At 49.5% G+C, this 20,937-nt stretch overlaps 8 protein-coding genes across 8 annotated transcripts; 2 read left to right on the top strand and 6 right to left on the bottom strand.

Moving 5' to 3' along the window:
• Positions 1–64: 64 nt before the first annotated feature.
• Positions 65–2,795, bottom strand: LCP9604111_4945 (uncharacterized protein; the record flags this gene model as incomplete). The annotated part of the gene is made up of 2 exons (XM_039072700.1): positions 65–2,462; positions 2,542–2,795. The coding sequence occupies 2 exons, from the start codon at positions 2,793–2,795 to the stop codon at positions 65–67; spliced, it is 2,652 nt and encodes an 883-aa protein (XP_038928916.1).
• Positions 2,796–4,138: 1,343 nt separating this feature from the next.
• LCP9604111_4944 (FMN-binding negative transcriptional regulator) lies at positions 4,139–4,924 on the bottom strand (the record flags this gene model as incomplete). Its single annotated transcript, XM_039072699.1, has 1 exon — positions 4,139–4,924. One exon carries the CDS (start codon positions 4,922–4,924, stop codon positions 4,139–4,141), a length of 786 nt encoding a protein of 261 aa, XP_038928915.1.
• A 1,166-nt stretch (positions 4,925–6,090) lies between these two features.
• Positions 6,091–6,809, bottom strand: LCP9604111_4943 (uncharacterized protein; the record flags this gene model as incomplete). Its single annotated transcript, XM_039072698.1, has 2 exons — positions 6,091–6,473; positions 6,557–6,809. 2 exons carry the CDS (start codon positions 6,807–6,809, stop codon positions 6,091–6,093), a joined length of 636 nt encoding a protein of 211 aa, XP_038928914.1.
• Positions 6,810–7,561: 752 nt separating this feature from the next.
• Positions 7,562–8,592, bottom strand: LCP9604111_4942 (putative oligosaccharyltransferase subunit ribophorin II; the record flags this gene model as incomplete). Its single annotated transcript, XM_039072697.1, has 4 exons — positions 7,562–7,801; positions 7,854–8,138; positions 8,191–8,389; positions 8,447–8,592. The coding sequence occupies 4 exons, from the start codon at positions 8,590–8,592 to the stop codon at positions 7,562–7,564; spliced, it is 870 nt and encodes a 289-aa protein (XP_038928913.1).
• Positions 8,593–9,126: 534 nt separating this feature from the next.
• LCP9604111_4941 (putative GPI-anchored cell surface glycoprotein) lies at positions 9,127–10,953 on the top strand (the record flags this gene model as incomplete). The annotated part of the gene is made up of 1 exon (XM_039072696.1): positions 9,127–10,953. One exon carries the CDS (start codon positions 9,127–9,129, stop codon positions 10,951–10,953), a length of 1,827 nt encoding a protein of 608 aa, XP_038928912.1.
• A 1,594-nt stretch (positions 10,954–12,547) lies between these two features.
• On the top strand, positions 12,548–12,988 carry LCP9604111_4940 (uncharacterized protein; the record flags this gene model as incomplete). The annotated part of the gene is made up of 3 exons (XM_039072695.1): positions 12,548–12,696; positions 12,800–12,864; positions 12,936–12,988. 3 exons carry the CDS (start codon positions 12,548–12,550, stop codon positions 12,986–12,988), a joined length of 267 nt encoding a protein of 88 aa, XP_038928911.1.
• A 491-nt stretch (positions 12,989–13,479) lies between these two features.
• On the bottom strand, positions 13,480–16,158 carry LCP9604111_4939 (putative regulatory protein Ral2; the record flags this gene model as incomplete). Its single annotated transcript, XM_039072693.1, has 1 exon — positions 13,480–16,158. The coding sequence occupies one exon, from the start codon at positions 16,156–16,158 to the stop codon at positions 13,480–13,482; it is 2,679 nt and encodes an 892-aa protein (XP_038928910.1).
• Positions 16,159–18,484: 2,326 nt separating this feature from the next.
• Positions 18,485–19,424, bottom strand: LCP9604111_4938 (peroxiredoxin; the record flags this gene model as incomplete). Its single annotated transcript, XM_039072692.1, has 6 exons — positions 18,485–18,515; positions 18,570–18,652; positions 18,715–19,044; positions 19,099–19,174; positions 19,230–19,355; positions 19,408–19,424. The coding sequence occupies 6 exons, from the start codon at positions 19,422–19,424 to the stop codon at positions 18,485–18,487; spliced, it is 663 nt and encodes a 220-aa protein (XP_038928909.1).
• Positions 19,425–20,937: the final 1,513 nt, after the last annotated feature.

Raw genomic sequence — 20,937 nt, 5'->3', positions numbered from 1 at the left:
CATAACAATCAACAAAATCCGGTTGATTTTTGCTTTTTGATTTGCTTTTGGTGTTTTCGCGGAGCTAGGCTTCACGGTAACCCCAAATACGTTTTTGTTCACTCACCCACCACTTGCCAACCTGCTCAGCATCATTGAGCCAATCAGCGGACTCTTGGCCAAACTTAGGCTTAACCTCTTTGATGAGGGCCGCGAGAGTCCACGCCTTGGAGGGGTGGTTTTCACCGGGGTCTTCGCTGAGGTGAGTGAATGTGTACTCGAAGCCATCCTTCAAGGGCAGGATTAGACGGTAGGGAACGTCGGCTGCCATGATGGACAGCATAGAGCCACCAGCGTTGATCAGGCCCATGTTCCAAACGGAGCGCTTGGGTGGGCTCTCTGGGTGGGAGCGGGCTTCGACCTGGGTGTCTACTCGCTCGTGCTCTGGGTGCTCATGTGGTGGAGGATGGTGATGGTCACGGCGGTTGGGTGGTTCCTCCATGGAAGAGAGGAAAGGACGGATGAGGGACTGGCCTTGATACTCTGGGAGGAGGGCAGAGGCGATGCCGGAGTCGCGCTCGTCTAGGGAATTAGACTGGACGAGAAGATCCAGGATGGTAGGGACAATGGAAAGGGCGGTTACGTTGGCAGTGATGTCCACTCGAGGCATGTGCGGGTGGTGGAAAACCAAGGGTACGCGGAAGTTGCTAATGTGGCCATTCTCATACGTGCCGGTCATGTCCTTATTATCTTCGCCGAAGGCTTGGCCATGGTCTCCGACGACGACGACTAAAGTCTCGTTGGCAATGCCAGTCTGGTCAAGCATAGTCATTATATCGCCGAGCCATAAGTCGACGAACCGGGCGGAATTCAGGTAGTTGTTCATCAGGTCATGGTTGATGCTTCCCTGGTCGCTCATGTATGGTTCTTTCTCGAAGTCGTCTGGCGTACTCCAGGGGTGGTGGGTTGTGCTGGTGACATGTGAAAGGAACATGCGGGTCTTGTTGTTTGCGGCCTCCTCGAAGAGGTCTAACACGTAGGGTCGGAGCTCAGTCTCCGCAAATCCGAAGTAGTTAATCTCTTCGCCCTGAGCTTTGTGTTTCGAGTGAGGGGAAAGCAGATTGCTCTTAACGACCTTGTGCTTGAAGCCCATGTTGTTGTTCAGGATGTCCTGACGGTCATAGTCATCGGTGATTGACTGCATGAATACAGACTTCCAAGGGTTTTTGAGAGCCGCGGATTTGGTTTCAGAAGAAGAGTTTTGCAAGCGCTTCTCGGGTTGCGACTTGCCCTGGTTGAACAGATCGAAAATCTGTGGCAAGCATGGCTGATAAATTTCGAGCAGAGACTCCTCTAGAAGGTCCACTGGCAAAGGGTTCACACCACAATGGCTTCCCAAAACACTCTTGAAGGTCAAGGAGCTACCCGTCACGGCGCCACGCACATTAAGTCCACCCATACCTTCTTGTGGCGGGGTCTTCCATGGAGAATGGCTCATGTCGACCTTGTTTCCCTTGCTATCGGTTGCGTACTCGCCAGTCAACTGTTGAGCGACCAAGGTCATGTTGACTAGACGATCGATTGCCTCGTTGACTTTCTGCTTCTTATGAGACGCAAGAAGACCATCGAACAAGGGTGTGCCCTGTTGTGTGGGGAAAAGTTCCTTGCGGCCACTTTCGAGCGTTAACAGCACTATATGGTTGACCTCAACTGAGTGCTCTTTGAACGCCTTCTGCAGCGGCTCATAAATTTCACCGCCCAGATTTGTGACCATCAGCGGGTCAGTCTTGGGGTCGTAGAATGCACTCTCATCACCGGTGCAAACAAAAGAATAATGATTGTCCTTCACTGCACGCTCGCTCGGGCTAAGATCCCAGCGGCTGAATCCTTGGGGTGGGTTCTCGGGGAGCCATGGGGCTCGTGACCATTGTTCCACAAAGGTCGAGTCCGGTTGGAACTGAGGACGAGAGACCCCATTATCAGCCGTGAGAGGGAATGGCATGGCAGGCTCGCGACATCCCTCCACCGTTGCCGTCTTCTTCTGGAAAGCATCGAGCAGTGTCAGGGGCAGAGCTCCGGATAGATGGTCATACGGTATAGCGGGCCGAGTTAGTTCCAAGAAAATAAGCGATACACAAATTGCGACTGCGGGAATAATGCGACGGAATGACCGGAGGTCTATCGAGGTCATGCAGGATTTGCTAGGGGCGGAAATCAATGTATAACGCGCTTTGAATCCTCGTATGGACAGGTCTCGGATTGCCTGCAAGCCAAGACCGGTGATGTTGTACAAATGCGAATGAAGCAACCACGCAATGAGTCCGAGGACGGTGGCCGCAGCGGATACAGTCGAGATACCGCTGAGGAGAATTTTCATGGCCGCCGGATCGCTCAGGAAGCTACCACCAGCTGCCCAGGCGACCTCGGCACCGGTCTGCATAAAGAATCCGAACTGGATGGAGGAAGCACCCCATGTGATCAAGCTATTATTCGTGTTAGCTTGTATTGCGCAAATTCCCCCCTGTCCTCCATTTCGGTATTCGGTATTCGGGGTAAACATACGATAGTGCCCCTCCCAACCCAGTCGAGAGCCATTGCCATCGACCATCTGGCGCATGGAAGCGTAACAAGACCCGCACGAATATAATAACAAACACATCTGGTAGAATGAGTGTGGGCGAATAGAGGACGAAGTAGAGGAACGGTAAGGAGCGAATATGTAGCGCAATATGTAAAGCCTTGGAGGCGAGACCGCTCACAACGAGTGTGGAGAAAAGGAAGGGCGACAACGGTGGTAAGAGGGCGAAGATGGACATGTTGGAATCATTTCATTTGTACAGTGGAATCGCGCAGTTGGCAACGTAGGGGGAGAAGAAGAGTCGAAGAATGTCGAAACGGCAAACGAGAGACTAGGCAGCAAGAAAGAGAGAACAGAGGAGTGGTCCCGGGAGGAAAGGGAAGGGAAAGGGTCCAAGGGTTATTCTTAGATATCACGAAATAACAGAATAAGGCCAATTAGGCGATGGGAAATTGTGCACGCGACTAGACTAAGCGGCTCCAAATTTACTCCAAATGCTTGGTTTCGCTTCTTTTTATTTTTATTCTGTGTTTTTTTTTTCATTACGTCGCCGAAACCACTCTTCCCATCCGGTCAACCTCTCATATTGTCCCTAAGTTGCCCAAGTGGAGACCGGAGAGGCTGTACAGATTATTATGTCCCAGTCTGTCCAAGTTTATGCAGCCACTAGGTGGACCCTGCATCGCACTATTCCTAAATGATTCGCTTTCGTGAGACCGAAAATAAATGATACAGTACAGTACAGTAAGATACCAATTTCATCGAACCATGGACCACCACAGCCCGAGGTCATGCCAATCTTGGCAGGTTCCAAGGTTCGGACGTTACTTCCCAAGGTTCTGCGAAAAGGGGGAACATTCAAGGCTGTCTGCCTGGGCACTTGTGCATAAAATCCGGGGAAAAACTCAAGATTTGCGCCGATTTCCGGTTTCCCCCCACCTACTGTATGTACATTGCCCCCTTTTAGATTATTATTATTAATGATCATCCCGTGTCTCTGAGATTCAATTGTGGATAGTCCGCGGATAGAACAATCGAACTTTGTCTCGGAATACATCTACCCTGTACATTGATGTGTATTTATATGTACGGAGATGTGCACGTATTTGGCCATGATCCAGGGGTATGGTCGGAGACTGTGCACGGACCTTTGTCTAAATATGCTTGGCGGTCGGCCTTACAGCGGACGACCTGTATATTTAATATGACGACTCGGATGTTGATCTTGACATGTGTGATCTTCTCATTCGGCTTGCTGAAGCCAAGTACAACATACATACTCCATACATCGTATTAACTCTAGTGTCGACACCTGGTCCCACGATCTTACAAAGTAAATATAACGCAAAGCCAGTAAGACCTGGTGGAGTACTCCGTAGAGACATTTAAAAGCTAAATGTGAAACATATTTACCTACTGTACAGAACCAAAACCGTGCTAGTCTACAAAGTACATACTCTTGAAAGCTGAGATTTGAACTGAACACATTTCCGTGGTTTTATATCATTTATGCATATTTCTCATTCTTCATGATCATCACGTGCAACGGCAACCACAGTACATAATATCTTCCTAAGTCAATTACACCACTTTCTGCTGATCCTTCATGGCAGCACGCTCCCTAACACAATCAGCAATACCCCTCCCAACGTCCGACCCCAACTCTTCAAACCCTTGCACAACCCCCTCCCGATCCCCTTCGCCCATCTCCTGACTCATCTTAAACTTCCCCTGCAATCGCTCAACACGAATCTCAATGCCAAGAATATTCTTCTTCAAAAGCTCCACATAATTAACCGGCGCATCGGATACATTCCATGCGCTCTTCTTATCACCCCCAGTATACCCCATAATGCCCTCTTCAGACTGCCGCGACAGGTCCTGAATCTGTTTTTGCAAAAACGCACCCGTTTCTTCTGCCTTGGAATTGCAGTACACACTAATCTTGCCATACGCCTGCACGGCGGAGTAGTTCCACGTCGGGACGACCTTGCCAGAGACTGGCTTGGTTGCTGTGTAGAACTTGGGCGTCACGTAGTGGTGGTGGGGGCCGTTGAATAGGATCAGCACCTCATCCGTGAGCTCGAATTTGTTATTCCCTGCTGCGTTTTGCTCAGCGAGGGCTTCCATCAAGGCTTTTGCTTGTGGGTTCTGTTTGGCCATGTGGCCGCGCAGGATGCCGGTCGGGGCTGTGTCATCGCCCTCGGTCGAGGGAGGTACATCGAGGACGAAGGGGACATGGCTTGATTGGATGAATGAGTAGATCGGGGATTTGATGGCCGTTGTTATGATGCCGAGTGGGTTATCACGGATGAATTGCTGGAGGACGGCGAGTTGTCCCTCGGCGTGGACGGCGCGAAGATACATTGTAGCTATGACTTGGAGAGGACTGAGAGGGAAGTGTATTCAATCGATTTGAAGTAAGTATAAAAGAGAAAGGAACACTCGTATAAGTATGAGGGGGTTTATCACTATCTATCATAGCATAGGGCGCGATTTAGATCGCATCCCACTCAATCTAGGGCTGTCATCTTGTCTCTCTGTTGTATGATTGGTAGTCGGCGCCGAATTATCGACCCGAGGTCCACTTTTCTATGATAAAGCTACAACTTTAAGGTTCTAGTTAGTTAGTTTTCTGTGTTTTGTCAGCTTGGTGACTCGGGGTTGTCGAAAACTGGAGACCAACTGCTCGTCATAGTAACAAAGTGTCAAGATCGGTAGTGCCAAGAGCTCTATCTAGAGCCAAAGCCACCCCGCATTCTGGGCCTGAGAGCTGCGTATTCTCACGATTTTATACAGCCGTCCTGCGATATGTCAGCCAGTTTGAACTTGTCCGAGCTTGTTAGTATGCACCGCCTGGTGGCGGACGCTGGCTGGAAGTCACATTCTTTTAAAATATCCCCGATGTATCATTGCGAAGATTCGCGCGGTTTCGATTGGCAACAGCGGCTGATGGCCAACTCTATTCCCCAAACGGACTAACAGCAGTGCCTGAGATACCTTCCCCGAGGGATCACCTTCCCGTCGAAGTTGAAGAGCCTCACACCTTAAGAATGCTGACCTGGCCAATGGTAAAAGGTTACGGCCTGACCTTACCGTACCTTGGACCTGTGGTCAAGTTCGAATTTCAATCAATGGCTACCCTGGCATTCCATTCTTCGCTTAAACTGGCGTCCAATGTAGCGGTTTCGGCAGCTGATTGATTTGAAGTCAATTATAATCGTGCTCAAACACTCTGAGGATCATCCTGACAATCGTGGAAACCCCCTTTCTCATTAATCCTGAGGGTTCATCAACCATTTTTAAATTATCGAGCTTTGCGTCTTTTGAGCCGAAAACTGAAACCCCTAGAGAAGATTTTCATAACGGGTTTAACTAAAGAATTTGATATTATCATGAGTAGGGATGAGTGATATACAGAGTATGCAGGAAGAATGACGCCAACAAATGATCCCAATGCACCAAAGACACCGATCGATATTTTGGAGCCAAAATCGCTAAAACAAAGAGCTCGCCTGGGTAGGGGACAAATATCATGTGATACGCGAGACAACCCCATCCTTCCCTAACCGATCCAAGACCCCCTTCTTCAACCCGAGGAACCGTTCAATATCTCCACGGCGCTTACCCTGCTTATCCCGCATCGTCAACACCTGTTGGATAGTCACGGCATCCAGGAACGATCTCCCCGGATGACCCGCATGACCGAAGTGCTCAGCTTCTTTATCCGCGGCCTCTGTGAGGCGTTGTCGAGCAGTGACGACCAGTAGTGCCGGGTTAGAAGCTTGTGGGAAGACAGTTTGCATTGAGCCTCGATTGAAAGTGCTTGAGTTTGAGTATGTAGGTGATGGATCGACGGGGCCTATTGACCGGAGGGAGGCGGCGAAATGGGGGTCTCGGCCGTCCATGTCGATGGCTAAATGGTCGTTAGTTTGTTTCCTTGCTGGTCTTGCATTCACATGTAGAAGACTTGAATAAATCGCTGGCGAGTGTACGTACCATCAGACTTCACGTCGGATGCTTTCTCCTTTGAGTGGTATTTTGGGCCCTGGGAGGAAGGTGCAGGTGTTTGAGGAGGCGAGGGACCAGCGTTGGGTTTGGGCGCGGAAGTAGGCGTAGGTGCAGACGCTGCTTTGGTTTCTTTTGGAGCTTTGCGCGGTCCTCTTGGCGGGGGAGCCGGCTGCTTGGGGTATTGGCGCCGTGAGGCTGCGCCAGCCGCTGATTTGGCGGGCTTTGAAGCAGCAGAACCCATTGAGAATGATGGGCTGTGGATCGAAAATGTTGGTGTAAGGCGTTGCAGCTTTTTGCGGAGCTTTGAGTGGAGGTTCCCGATGTCGCCTTGGCATTACGGCCTGGACTTCGGGTCGGTATTTTGCCAGCAGAACAGTCAAGCAAGACTTCTCACAAACCCGAGTATGTAAGTCATACAAGTTGGTATTTAGGAACATGTCAAGCAGAACTAAAGACGGTAGACATTCTCAAGGATATTGAACAAGCTCCTGTTGAGATCAATGGCCTGATCTCTGAGGCAGGATTGCATAACTATATAACTATACCGTCCTAGGCAGGCGGTAAAGAAAGCGGTCTATCTGTCCTGACTTGTGACGTCAAAAATACAGTTAACAAACAGCTTCCTTGGGAGTATGAGATATGTATCTAGCGAGATCGCCTAGGTAGAGCAACACATACTCGTCCGATATGTCTAGAAATGCCAAACCAAATGTTGAAGGGCGTTGGCGGGCAGCACATGTTAGCGCAGCTACTTATCTGGAGAGTCCAACCCAACCCGTATTACAGACAATTGGGAGATGATCACATTTGAAGATCGGCGAGACTTTCGTGAAATTCCAGTGGAAGCCCTGTTATGTGTTTTGCGAAAACATACTAGGTATCACTGCAGCTAGGATACAATACCACCGGAACCTAGGACCACACGGCAGTTTGGCAGCACCGTGAGAGGACAAACAGGACCACGGTAGATAAATTCATGTATGTTCCGGAAATCTACCGGAGACCAGCAAGGCGCCGGCCCTGCACTTCACCTAGCGCGCGGCTGCCACTAACAAATGCGATCACACCAACAACAGCCATCGCGGGAAGGACCTTGAACAAGTTCCACGAGGTATAGTAGAGGAAGAAGATCCCCTCAAATGAGATCAATGATCCGAGGAAGACGGCATGCGAGAGAGGGGCAGACTTGAATGCGGAGGGTAGGTGGTTGACGTTGGCGCCGAGGAAGAGCCACTAGAGACAATCTATAAGCAACGGTCTTGGCGCAGAAATGAGATGGACTTACCAAGCCAGCAAGAGCGGGGAAAGCAGCGCCGACCATGGCGACAAATGCCAAGGTTATGACAATTGGCGGGCTAGACGCAGAGTCCTTGAAGATATGGTGGATCTCGGGCTTCTTGCCATATCGCTCGGTTTCAACGGTCGGCACGGCCTCTCCGGGGTTACGATCGATCGACAACTTGAACACAGAGCTGTCGTAGGCATCGGAGCTTCCAAACCCGCCAATGACAACATGCGCATCAACTGGGCCGGACAGAGAGAGGAATTGAATTGGCAGGTCTTTCTGGGTCTGGAGGGCATGTGTTAGCTGCGCCGCGGAAAGTCTTTTGGGGATTGCATACCAATTCGACTCTTGACTTGCCATTATCCTTGATGTTGAAAGGGTATGAGATATCCAATCCAGTCTGAGCATCTTTGAGCAAAAGGAAAGCCTGGTCTGCTCGCTTTGGAGAGCTGTCTTCCTGGGCTGTCAAGGTGACGCGTAAGGTATCGGCACCGAGAAGGGAGACGGGCTTGGAGAGCGGCTTGGATGCAGTAAGTCTAGTTTGAACACATTGATTAGTTTCATGTACCCTCTACTTGAGTCAGAATACATACTTTTCCTTAAAACCTCCATTGACACCAGCACCTTTTGATTGAACGGCCACGGTGGCATCAGTAAAGCCCCAAGCTGCGGCGGCAGCGCCAGGTAGTGCAGCTGCAGCCAATAGGCAAAATGGGACGGTGGCCTGCCACAGATGCATTGTGAAAGAAATAACAGAAAATTAAACAGAAACTAACAGAAAACAGCTGTAGAGAGCTCGGGGAGATGGTGGAGGATAGAGGAGTTGCAGAATAAGGCGGACAAGTGAAGCCGATAAGCGCCGATCAACCATAGCCCTAATTTCTTTTCTGTCGACCTCAGCATCTTCCATCACTTTATTTCGCCTTATCTCGCACAAATACAATTCCAACGTCCGCCTAGTCCTTACAAGCTTGTTTATGAACACCCTAGAAAACAACTGCGGATGGTGGTACCTCTGATTTCGTGAGTTCTGCGCCTATATGTCGGGCCCTAATTCCCAACTTCTCCCTTTCCGTGCACTGCGGTCTTCTGACGTCGACCCTGCCCTTCACCTGATGACCCCCCTATAATGTTATCCACGCCCTAGTTGCCTGGTATTGGAGGTATGGGCTAGGCTTCCACTTATACTGTTCATTCACTCTATTTACTGCCCGTTCTATTCGCATGGATAGATTATACTGACAAATTGCGGGCCATTTAGCTTTAATTCACGATGCCTCCAAAGAAGGGCCAGCGTAAGTCAATGCCTGCGCGCATCAATAAGGCGCCTACATTGTCACCTTCCCGGCGCTCTCCCCGCGTACCTCGCCCGTCAAAAAGTACAAATGAGAGCATACAACCCGCCAAAACGTTGAACACATCCGCCAGTCCCAAAGACAGTTCTAGCAACATTCTTTTCTACACTCCGAATTCACCTGTTACAAATTCAAGTTCACGTGGAACGAGTCCCGAAACACCATCCTCGCGTCGGCGGGCGTTCCAGTCTCGTCCGTCACGGCTCTCAACTGTTTATACTCCAGCCCTAGAAGCCCCGGCCACCAGCTCAAGTAGTCGACGGACAAGAAGAACAGCTGCACTTGAAACACCCCAGAAAGAAGTATCAGATATTGACTTTCCAGAGAGTAATGGTAGCGCCAGCTGGACATTTGACCAGTACATGGGCAGCTTTGAATCCGAAGGAACAGCCGATGGTCCCTCCAGCCCTACCAGTGCCTCCGACATGCAGAACTCATCCCGGGTTCGCAAGCCCACCATCAGGGCTATTGAATCTTTTGAATCAACTAAGAAGAAGCCTCGCCGCAAGAACATGACAGTGTCCGCCCCGACCGTCGAAACTCCTGCCCCTGCGGCTACCAAGGTTGCAAAGGTTGCGAAGAACAATGTTTCGAAGCAGCCAATGAGAAGAACAAGAAGGTCAAAGAGAATGACCAACTTGAACATGCGAAAAAATGCTGTCTTGATCGGTTTCGATGTTAACGTGAAGGCGGCTGGCCAGAGACTATATGACTTGACTATTCAGTCCTTCAGCCCTGACTTTACTCCCCCTTTGAATATCCCTGTATTCTTGGAGCAACAGCGAAGTGAATATTTCCGTCGCCAAGATGAAGAAAAATATGGCGTCGACATGCCCGCCAAAGCCACGCCGAGTGATGTCGATGTCGATGTAGATATGATCGACCAAGACCTCCCAGCGCCTGTGATCGCTTCTTCTTCTCCCACCCCACCCAATCCCCCCACTCCTCCTACTCCTCCCACTCCTCCCACCGCAGTCATCGACGGCTCAAGCATCCTGAGCTACAAGAAGCAGTCTGACACCAAGGTCGGTAGCGATGGCTGGATTCAAACTGGCTACGTTAATTCCAGTGGTGAAGAGGTTGCTTTGCTCCCCGAAAATTGCCATCCATATTACCCGTCCCATACTTACGGCTACGAGGGTCTCCCTTTTCCACCAGTGCGCGCCAGAACCAGCCAGCAGGCCGATGCCGATGCCACTCACAGCTTCGCACCGCTCCTAGGAGACCGTAACCTCCCATCTGATGCGGTGGCCCCATTCGTCACTGAAAATGTGGAGGAGGAAAAGGCTAGGGCTCTGGCTCGGGCCCCTGTGCCAACCCTTGCGACTAAGAAGCCTCGTACCCGAAAGCGCCGTCAAACCGCGGCCGCCGATGAGCCTGCCGCAGCGGTTCCTGCTGCTACTACCCCCGAGACCGGCGCACGCAAGTCACAGCGGCGCCGCCGCCAGACCGCTCCTGCCCCCACTCTCCTGTCTCCCACCTCTTCCCTTAACACTGCGACCGAGGTCCAGTCTTCGGGCCCGGCTGCCGCCGTCGCCCCCGCTGCCATTGAAGGCGATAAACCTAAGGTGCAGCGGCTCCGATTGACTTTGAAGCCGGCGCCCAAGACTGAGGCCTCTGGGGTTCGAGCATCTGCTTCCAAGAAAGGCCCCGTCACGCAGTCCCTTTCCTCCCCCGTCCTCTCGCATTCGCGTGCGCCGTCCTCCGCACCGACCAACAAGCGCCGCCGCCGCCGGGGCATGTGAGGCCCCGGTGAGGGCAAAATGATGAGGCATTCTGCCCGGCTGATGTCGGGCGATGATTATCACTCTTCGTTTTCTTGTTTTTTCACTTTCGACCTTTTTGTATGATTGATTACCAGCGGGCGTTTTCAAGCATGTATGATTAGCATCGCGGGGCATACCATGGAGTTAATGGTGAATTATGAGATTTTTTAGTTGTCTTTGTCCTTGCCATTAGTATTGCTTCATTTCGTACTCTTTTTGCCCTCGTGGTCCTCGTAAAAGGTAGAATCTGACATGTCACACGGGTCGACTTTCTGCTTACTTTTGCCTTACATCTGATTTACTTTGTGCGTTCATTCGCACACAAGGCAGGAGATGTCACCTAGGCACCTCCCTCATCTCTTCTTTCGCTTTTCTCGCTCTCTAGTTACCTCCAACTTTCATCGATCGACCCCGGGATATGGTAAGGATGACTCATTACACCACACCTTAGTTATCCAAAACGTACTTAGACTATATAGTTTCGGATGCCAGAAATGTCGTCGATACCATTTCGAAAAGCTCATGTTGACCACTATGTCCGATGACTCAGATTCAGACTCCGCCGACATCGAGTGCTTCCGGGCACTACCCGATGACACATGAAGCCATCGGGTCAGAGGCCAACGCTATCCGGAGGATCAGAAAAGAGCAGGAGATTCCCTTCAGGGTGATCAAATATCTGCGTTTCACAAATGCCCCACCAGCTATTGCGGAAGAGTTTTCTTTGAGCTCTACTCGACACATGTTCAATCACGATACTCGATCTATGATTATAAAACAAACGAGGAACGGATCGAGTACCCTCCGAACTCCACTCCAAACACACGGCGAGTGTAGACGCTTTACGTCGACATGTCTCGCTGCAACAGTACGCGGATATGACATCAGCCATGGCAGAAGGCTTTGATCAGAGGGCGCAAAACCGACATCCATTGCTGCCTCCGCCGCTAAATCACCCTACTACAGGACCCCATCTTGACTGGAGCCTATGAGACCGCTTCACGCGGCCTGCTTTTTGAAGTACAAAATGTGGTACGCGATATGAGCCTAGCGCAGTCGATCCATCCGGTAGGGTCCAAACGCGTCCGATGTGTGTCTTCTTCAAAGCAGGCCGACGAGTGGTGGGTCCTTACGCAACCTGTTCCAGGTCGCAATGCAAAATGGCCGACCGTTGGGGTCGAAGTTGGAGTCTCTGAGACATATCGAAAGTTGAAGGCAGATGCAGAATGGTGATGGTGGCTTACAAACTCGAAGGGCGATGTGAAGCTTGTAATTATCGTATCTATCAATCGACAGAAACCCAAGATCAAGAAGTCATCGCGTTATTCTCTTAGGACTTTCAGAATAGGCTTTAGTCTGAATTAACATGTAGTTTATAATAATCGGTGGTTGAAGTACAGTCAACTTCGTCTTCCTTGTAGACAAGCAGTAAGTTAAAGTAATGCCTCAGGCGCGAACACCTCCCCGAAATTCCCTCACAGAATTCACATCCTCCAATACACCAAGCAAACCACGTAAGCACGTCCCAGCAATTTCTCCTATGATCAGATTCGTCTAACAAAAGCCAAGAATAATGTCATCCCTCAAAGACCAGCAAAGATACCGATCCATGGATCCCAAAACCCGGCCTCCACGTCCAATTCAACAACCCGCTGCTTCGCGGCTCCCTAAGGGGGTGGATGATATCCGGAAGACAAAGGAGTACAAGACTGCTGCACGGAGGTAAGTGCCATCATCTTCTGTCTTCGACTCTGCTTCCGTGTTTTTGTTTGCTTGGTTGGCAAATGATACATGGCGACAATGAGAAATCTAATCGCCTTTCTAGATGGACAACGACTATTGTCGGACTACCAATTGTAATATATACATCATGGATTCTTTATGAGCGACGTGAGTTCTTTGATACCCAGTAAACCTTAACATTCTTTTTGATTGTATATACACTAACTTATTTCCTTTAGTCTATCTTGGCAAGAGTCCTAAGAGTCGTGAAGATCAGAAACAGAAGGATTAATCTTCTTTTTGTTTTAAATTCTTCTGGGAGCAGGAATTCTGTACGATTCAAACTAGAATGGCATTTGAGAGGCTTTACAACTGTACATAAGAAGCCCTAAAACAATCTGTCTTCTCTCGTCTCTATCTAAAGCAGTCTCTTAAGGGGGAAACAAATCCGGTTTAATGCATTCATTGTAAAATCCAACGCCCGGAGTCTCAAAATATATCCATGGCTATGGATAGGCGAGAACAACCTACCCAGCCGAAATAACATAAACAGAAGAAAGGTACAACATCCAAATGCATAATTCCCAACTTTGGAAATTTTGCCCTAAATCCTCCCCACATTGCCAGCCTGCTGGGGTGAAAAGCAAGAAGAAGAGAAGTATATATAATCCAAATAAGGTATCTGGAAGAGATGGAAGAGATCATCTAAGAAACGAAGTAACAGAAGGATAAGGTGGGGGAAAGAGATCGTATAGATGTCACAGCCCTGAGCTCTAGGAACCATCAACTGGCAACGCCTTGGAAAGGAATCTGTTGATCCCCCGAGCCAGCCGACGGCGGCATAGATATCGAGTTACCGCTAGCGCTGGCGGGCTTCGAAGTACGCTCACGCATGCGACGGCCCTCCATGAGACCACGCAAGCCGCGCTTCTGGAGGCCGATAACACTGCTTAGATCACCGGTCCAGAGCTCACGTTGGGGGCGGCGCAGCTCGGCGTCTGCGTCACTGTGGTGACGAGTAGAGCGGGACTGCGACCGGCTTTCATCGCCACTAACCCATTCGGAGTCGGACTGGCTGAAACTAGCGCTAGACGCGGATGTCGCCGTGCTTGGATTGCTAATAGAATCCTCGCGGTCGCGGCGGGATCTGCGTTGGCGCGAATGCAGGGAGACACTGGTGTCAATGCGGAGAGATGGAATACCTCGAGCAAAGCTGCTGAGAGCGCCTATGCTGCTCGCTACTGATGCGGAGGCACCGCCATGCTCTGTGTCGGACGAGCCTGATGTGAGTGCACCGTGTTGGGAGTTGCTGTGTTCGCCCAATGTTGGCGCAGTGCCGTTGTGGCCGGTGTAGGCTCCATTTAGAGCCTCGAGTGTACCTCCTGGTCCACCATTGAATCCAGTACCCCGACCACCGCCGGCGGCCATGGCAGCTGCGTTGAATACAGCCGCGGCGTTGCGCCCATCAAGAATCTGATGGAGTCTTTCGACGGTGGCCTCTAAGAGTCCGTCAATTTGGTACGGACGGGCAAGCTGTAGAAGCGAGCAGAGAATTTGTGGTGTGCAAAGCGAGGTGCCTACGGCTGGGAGAGCTGAGGTGTAGAGGTATTGAACCAGAACTTGAAGAGTCAAAATGGTATGGGGGAGATACAGCACACGCGGTCGGGAGGTCGGGGCGAGGCTGTGAGCAGATGGAACTTCAAGGTTCTCAAGTAAAGACTTCGAAGGTATAGACTGATTGACAAGAGTTGTTGCATCGGAGCCTATCGAAGGGGTGATGGTGATGCTCGAGTTGCGGCTCGGGTGTGTCAGGGACGGACGAAGAGATGCGATGTCTGCAATACCTCCGTCCGACGATTCGCGAAGAAGTTGGATAAAGTACGGACCCCAGCGCCTAGTCAATATGCGAGAGTTGACGGAGATACATTCTCCCCCTATAGCCTGCAATTCCATGTCGGCCATCTCTGGCAAAGATTGCGCGAGCTTGCCTAGCTCATCGGATGCCGCAGACAATGGCCGCCCACCCGATGTCAACTGCACTAGCTTCTTTTGCAAGGATGCCGGAACAGAAGAGGAGCTGTAAGACTTATATCCCGAGGTTGGAGAAGTGCGGCAAGCATTGTTGTAGAGGCCAAACGCCTCTAGTTCGACCAGACAGACGTGCGAGAAGTTGATTCGTCGGTGGTTGTAATCATCGACAAGGCTTCGCTTCCGGTGTCCAAGAATCACAAAGGAATTACGGCGAGGCCAAAGCACTCCCCGATTCCAACTACCCTGCCCAAACACCGATCCTCCAGCATCAATACGACCCCAAGTCAATGTCTTCAGGTCGAGAGCCCACAGCGCATATTCTTGCTTCGATGAAGTCAGGTATGTTCCACTGACAACGAAGTGGCCGTTGATAATACCACCGTTTGGGAAACGCAGTCCCGGCGGGGACGCTTGGCTCTGCATCGGTCGTTCGACAAGGCGTCCGTCCGGCAGGCGCACCTGTAACTCCAGCTTGACATCAAGGAAATTGTAGTTGGAGTATATCAGCATAGGGCAACCTGGAGATTCAGTGTCATCCTGAATCGGCTCGTGTTGATCTCGGTCTGGAGCTGAGGATCCAATTTCGGACACATTCATTCCCACTAGTGGAGCTACGACACTGCGATAAGCGCCGCAGCTCCTTCCCAAGGGGCTAGTGTTGGTCCACTTGAGACTGCGTAGGTTGAAAACACTGATTTGTTCGATGTAGTGATTGGAACTGTCCTGTCCTCCGACCACCACCATCTCTGCACCCCCAAAGCCGTCAATATCCACACCAAGTGTACCTTGATGAGAGGAGGATTCGGGGTTATTGTGAATGGCGGATAGAGGTGCACTGGCAGATGTGAAGCAAGCGCTCGATGGCAGTATCGTGGCACAGTGTGCGTAGCGCCCCTGAGGAGATTCATGGGCAGCAACACGAGTCCATGCCCGCGTTGGTACATCAAAGATGTGAATATCTGACATAACCACGACTTCCGATTGTGACTGCGATTGCGATTCCGCCGGGTTCTCAGGGTCTTTTGGCGTAGGCGCAGGTGACATGCCTCCATAACAAACCAACTTGTTGTCCCCCAAAGCACACACACTGTGGAAGTATCGCGGCGGTGGAACATCTCCAGCGGGCTCAACTTTCGTCCAATGTCGTCGAATCAAGTCCAACTCATAAAGGTTGGAGGTGAGTTGGGGACGGCTGCGTGAGAGGATCCGGCCTCCGAAGACGTATAGCTTATCCCCCAGTATGGTCGTAGTGGCACCGACGAGCGGACGGGGTTCCTTGCCGGTCGTTCGCCGCACGTTGCACACCAGACCAGAGAGGTTGATAGGACCAGAAGAAGGATGCTGGTTCAGGGACGGAGAGGCCCCCGGCGCAGAATCCTCTCGTCCTGTATCCCCCATGTACCCCAAACTCGACTGACTTCGCGACATCATGGTGGGCGGGTTTCCTGTCCGCTTTTCAACGGAGACAATCGTGTGGGTAGCCGTTGACCCCCTGTTTCAGTTCTCCCAATATCGCTCGCATGCGATGAGGCGTTTTTCTCTCGAATGCGTCTTTCTGGGACAATGTTCCCGGCGCTGATTGTAGGTGTGGTACGGCTCGAAATGGTCGTTGTGGGGAGTCGAAAAAGGGGGTGGTTCCCCGCGACGCCGCAACTTTGGCTCCAGGCTGGCTTCAGAACGAGGAAATTGATGAATAAAAACTAGGCAGACAGACTAACGCCGATCGTATCTTAGATGAGCGCACAGTCCTGGCCGAAGTGTCAGCCGTCGAGGTTGGAGATCGGCACAAAAAATGTTTACCGCTTTTGTGTCTCCCCATAACTACCCATAACTATAGCAATCCCCCCAAGGAATGCTCTTAATTCATGCATTTACTAGGGAATAAATATTTTGTCTGAATGAATTTTAATTACTTTATGCTTTGTGATACTTTCCCATAGGTCCCTTTCTACACCGTTTATCATGATCTTGATACCTTTTATCCTCCTGACTCCGGGCATACGAAGAGAGAACAGAGGTGAAGGGGAACAAGAGGTGACGAACTTGCGAATTCAGACTTGAACACCAAAAAGGAAGCTGCACCTGCTCGGAGGAAAAGGCTGGACGAAGAAGATGTACTAACTACTACTACATTCACGCCATGTTGTGTAAAAGCGCTGATGTGCGCCTCTTTGTATATTGGCTTTGTCCTTCCAAGTTTACCCTCTCCCCTTTCTCATAAGTCTATCCATTGCCCTCGCAATTCAACCAGATTTGATGGAATATTGAGAAACAGTTGAGTACTAGTTATAGTGGGTTATAGTGCTCCGAGGCACTCAGAAACATCAATATCAACAATAAAGCCCGATGGAAGTAAACCTCTGGCGAACATGAGGAATCGAGGGACGAATCTATTCTCGCCCAAGGCTTCGGGCCTCGAATTGATTTGATCGATCTAGAAGACATAGATGAAAACACAGATGAAGACTTGGGTGATGCTTGTCAGGTCATCCGACACTATTCCAGGTATGATGATATCAACCAGTTTGTTTCGAACTGGGCGGCAGGTGGCTTGATAAACGTTAATATCTGTGATTGAGGAATGACAAGGATGATCATATTTATAGCAACCACTAAGAAATGTCCCTGGAGAATATCGAAACTATAAACCAGGCATTGCATGCTGTTCAAGCCTGTGAACTCTTCACCCAGTCACTTCATTCGCTCCTTGTCTTACTCTGTGACTGCTAGTGGAAAGTCCATGTACTCTACGGAGTACCAAATATCACATGCCCAGCCTTAAATACCATTTACATATTCAATTAAGCGAGCATATGTCGTTGTTTGTCTCATTTGTGAATAGTGGCATAAACCGACCGCCCTTAGGATACCTATAAGAAGGTGGCCCTGCCCCCAGAACTTCTTCTTCTTTTCTTTCTTCTTCAGCTCTCTTTGCCTCTGGCTTAGATCAAGTGTAGTATCTGTTCTATTCAGTTTAATCGCTGAATGTTCTGCATTGCAGAACGTCATGATTATTCTAATATTTGGACCTCGCGACTTGGCCTCTATGCTTGCATATGCCTCGTTGCACTGTGTCATTGGGCTTACACTACCCCTGATCGACGCGAACTCCTTTTCATCAACTGTTCGGCTTGTCCGGGCGCTTGGAGAAGATGGGATGTTTAGAATTTACAACAACAATCATTGTTATTGTAGTGGGGATGACACCTTCTACCTTCTCTTCTAGTAGTCATCCCATCGTGTGCTCCTCTCTAGCACCCTACTACTCCCAGAGCCGACTTTGCTCTCACCCTGCTTCGCAGGCAGGACTGTCGGTACACCTGCCGCCTCCCTTGCAGGGCCCCTCTTCAATATCTAATAATCCGTTGGATGCGACTGAATCTCAATTAATTTGATCCAATTAAGCCTTTGACTTACAAATTGCTTCAAGCAAATATTTACAAAATGCCCAAACGTGTCACTGAGCACTGCCATATACTACGCTCCATGATATAGTACTATCCAAAGAAGTGAAAGATAGATCTAGGACTACTAGGATAGACAGTCTGGAAATATTGCAATACATTGAAAGAGAAACTATCTGAGAACCTACGACTTAAAAATCTGAGGGCAGGGAAATGCCACGTAATCTCTCAGCAAATTCTTACAAAAGCGCATAATTCAAAAGGACGGCGTAAGTAGGTTTCATTAATATTGGGAAACTATGTCCCAAGATGAACCCGCCTCATATTTCTAGCATCATATCATAAGACTTCGTTTACTCCTTGAGAGTAGTGAAGCGAAGGTAACTATAAGGTATTAGTATCCTCTTTTCGGACTGGGAGTTGGACAAGGAAACTCACGGCTTCACTTCACGGATCTCGCCGAACTTCTTCTTGGCATCCTCGGTGCTAACTGTAGGTGGCACAATAACGTCATCGCCAGCCTTTGATCGAGTTAGTAAGATACTTCGCAATAGTTCCAGGACCTGGGGGACGGGGATCATACCAGCCAGTTGATCGGGGTGGTGACACCTCTCTTATCAGCGGTCTGGAGAGAGTCGACAACCCGGAGAACCTCTGCTGTGTTACGGCCAGTGGAGGCGGGGTAGGCCATGATCAGGCGGATCTTCTTGGCGGGGTCGATGATGAACACGGAGCGGATGGTGAAGGCAATTCCCTTGCTGTCGACGTTGGTCAAGTCCTGCTCGTCAATCATCTGGTAGAGGAAGGCGATTTTGCGGTCGGCATCGGCGATGATAGGGAATTTGAGTTGAGTCGAGGCGACTTCGTTGATGTCCTTGATCCACTCCTCGTGGGAATCAAGCGCGTTGGCACTCTAGAGACAGCTGCGTTAGCTAATGCTTAAGGGTTGTCAACCTTGGAGCCTCACCAATCCAATCAACTTGACACCACGCTGGGTGAACTCGGGCTCGAGCTTGGAGAAGGCGCCGAGCTCAGTGGTGCAGCTATTGATTGTCAGTACATGCTTCACAGAGGTCAAGAGGGCTGGGAACTACTGACACTGGTGTGAAATCCGCAGGGTGAGAGAAGAGAATAGTCCACTTGTCACCAATGAACTCGTGGAAGTCGATCTCGCCCTGGGTGGTGAGAGCCTTGAAGTTGGGGGCAGTAGAGCCCAGACGGAGGCTAACAGACGATCAGTATTGTATGCATCTTGAATATAGAGGTAGGAGCTTACATAGGAGCTTCAGCCATTGTGAATAGATAGATCGGTCAAATTGAGTTGTAGATGAAAGGGAGAGAGGAAAGTAAGATCGAGTTGGCGAGATACGAGGTTAATAACATCCCCTCCGGGTTTCCCATAGATACATGGATTGACCCCACCTTAACCTCATCTGGCTGGTTCCTGTCCCACCGCGGCTTCGTTCTGGATGGCGTGATCATTGTTCCGCCCGGCAGAACGGCCATGATTGGCGCATGCACGGCAGCACACAGCGTGGGCTGTTTAGCGTGCGTGATGCAATATCAACTGTGGATGAGCATTTCGGGTTCCTTGGGTTTCTTTTTACCCCTCAACCTTACCTAACCTTATGTTAGAACTACATTACCTACAATATACATACAACACACTACATGCACGGAGTAGCTCTACTTTGCAGGTAGGGGGCCTGCCAATATATCACTACTACCACGTTATTGTCTTGCTATACCCTTTCCTTCTAGCCATTGGCGCCTAAATGGAAAATGGCAATTTTGACTTTCCTATAATCATCCTATGGGTGGCTCTTATTAGGTACATATCTACATTGGCCATTGTCATAACCAGAGAAGCTCGATATAGCTGAACCTGCCAGTTTTCTGGCTGCGTTGTAACCAACTCGATCTTATTTCAAGCAATCAAGGAATAGGAATGAATCAATATGTGCAGGCTACCTAGCATGGAACAATTCCTATCTAATGTTTCTACATGAAAAACAACAACCTTGGAAGTCTGTACTATTGATTGTGTAGGCCCTAAACTACATTTTAGGAACCTTGATAGCTAGTTATGTACCCTCTTTCAAGCTTATTCGGCCGACATGATTTTGGTCAGGACCAATAGAAACCCGAAGTGATGGCGCAATATCACCTTTACATGATGAATGGTACCCTGTCATCGAAAACTCACTATGAAGTAAAATATACCTTGTACGTCAGGACAAGGGAGGCCTAACACATGCAAATCTGTATATCTTCTCCACGCCGATTTTAATCCGACATTCTAGACAATTCTGATTCAATAAGTATTTGACCCACATACATATGTAGTGGGGCTAATCGAGGCACATATTATAACATACATCATCTGAAAATACGTTCGTCTTTTGCTGCCTCCAAGTCTAATATTACCTTCACACTATAACATCACCTTGAAGCTATGATACAGTACATTTTTCCAAAGTTTGTTTTCATTAGAAAAGAGTTGGCTTAAGGTGGCGGACCAAACAATATATGTATTCAGCTAGTACGATCATCTATATGAATAGACTTATAGTGAGCTTAATGGACACTACATATATACAGGTTGAATCTACACAATAAATCTTGATATCTTTATCCACTTCTGTCTCAGTATGATCTTAGATGTTTGATTGACGGCATAAAATAAATATAGATTTAAACTTCCGGTTGCCATTAGAGATACTTTCAGAGAGGATAAGTATTCGGCGCGAGTTGCTTACTCTAGAGTAGGTAGAATATATATCTTCTTCAAAGCATTTGGAATAGT

The sequence above is a fragment of the Penicillium roqueforti genome, assembly GCF_015533775.1.
Source record: "Penicillium roqueforti strain LCP96 04111 chromosome Unknown scaffold_11, whole genome shotgun sequence".
Lineage (NCBI taxonomy): Eukaryota > Fungi > Ascomycota > Eurotiomycetes > Eurotiales > Aspergillaceae > Penicillium > Penicillium roqueforti.
The sequence above is the reverse complement of the archived record's forward strand: the minus strand, read 5'-3'. Positions and strand labels throughout refer to the sequence as shown.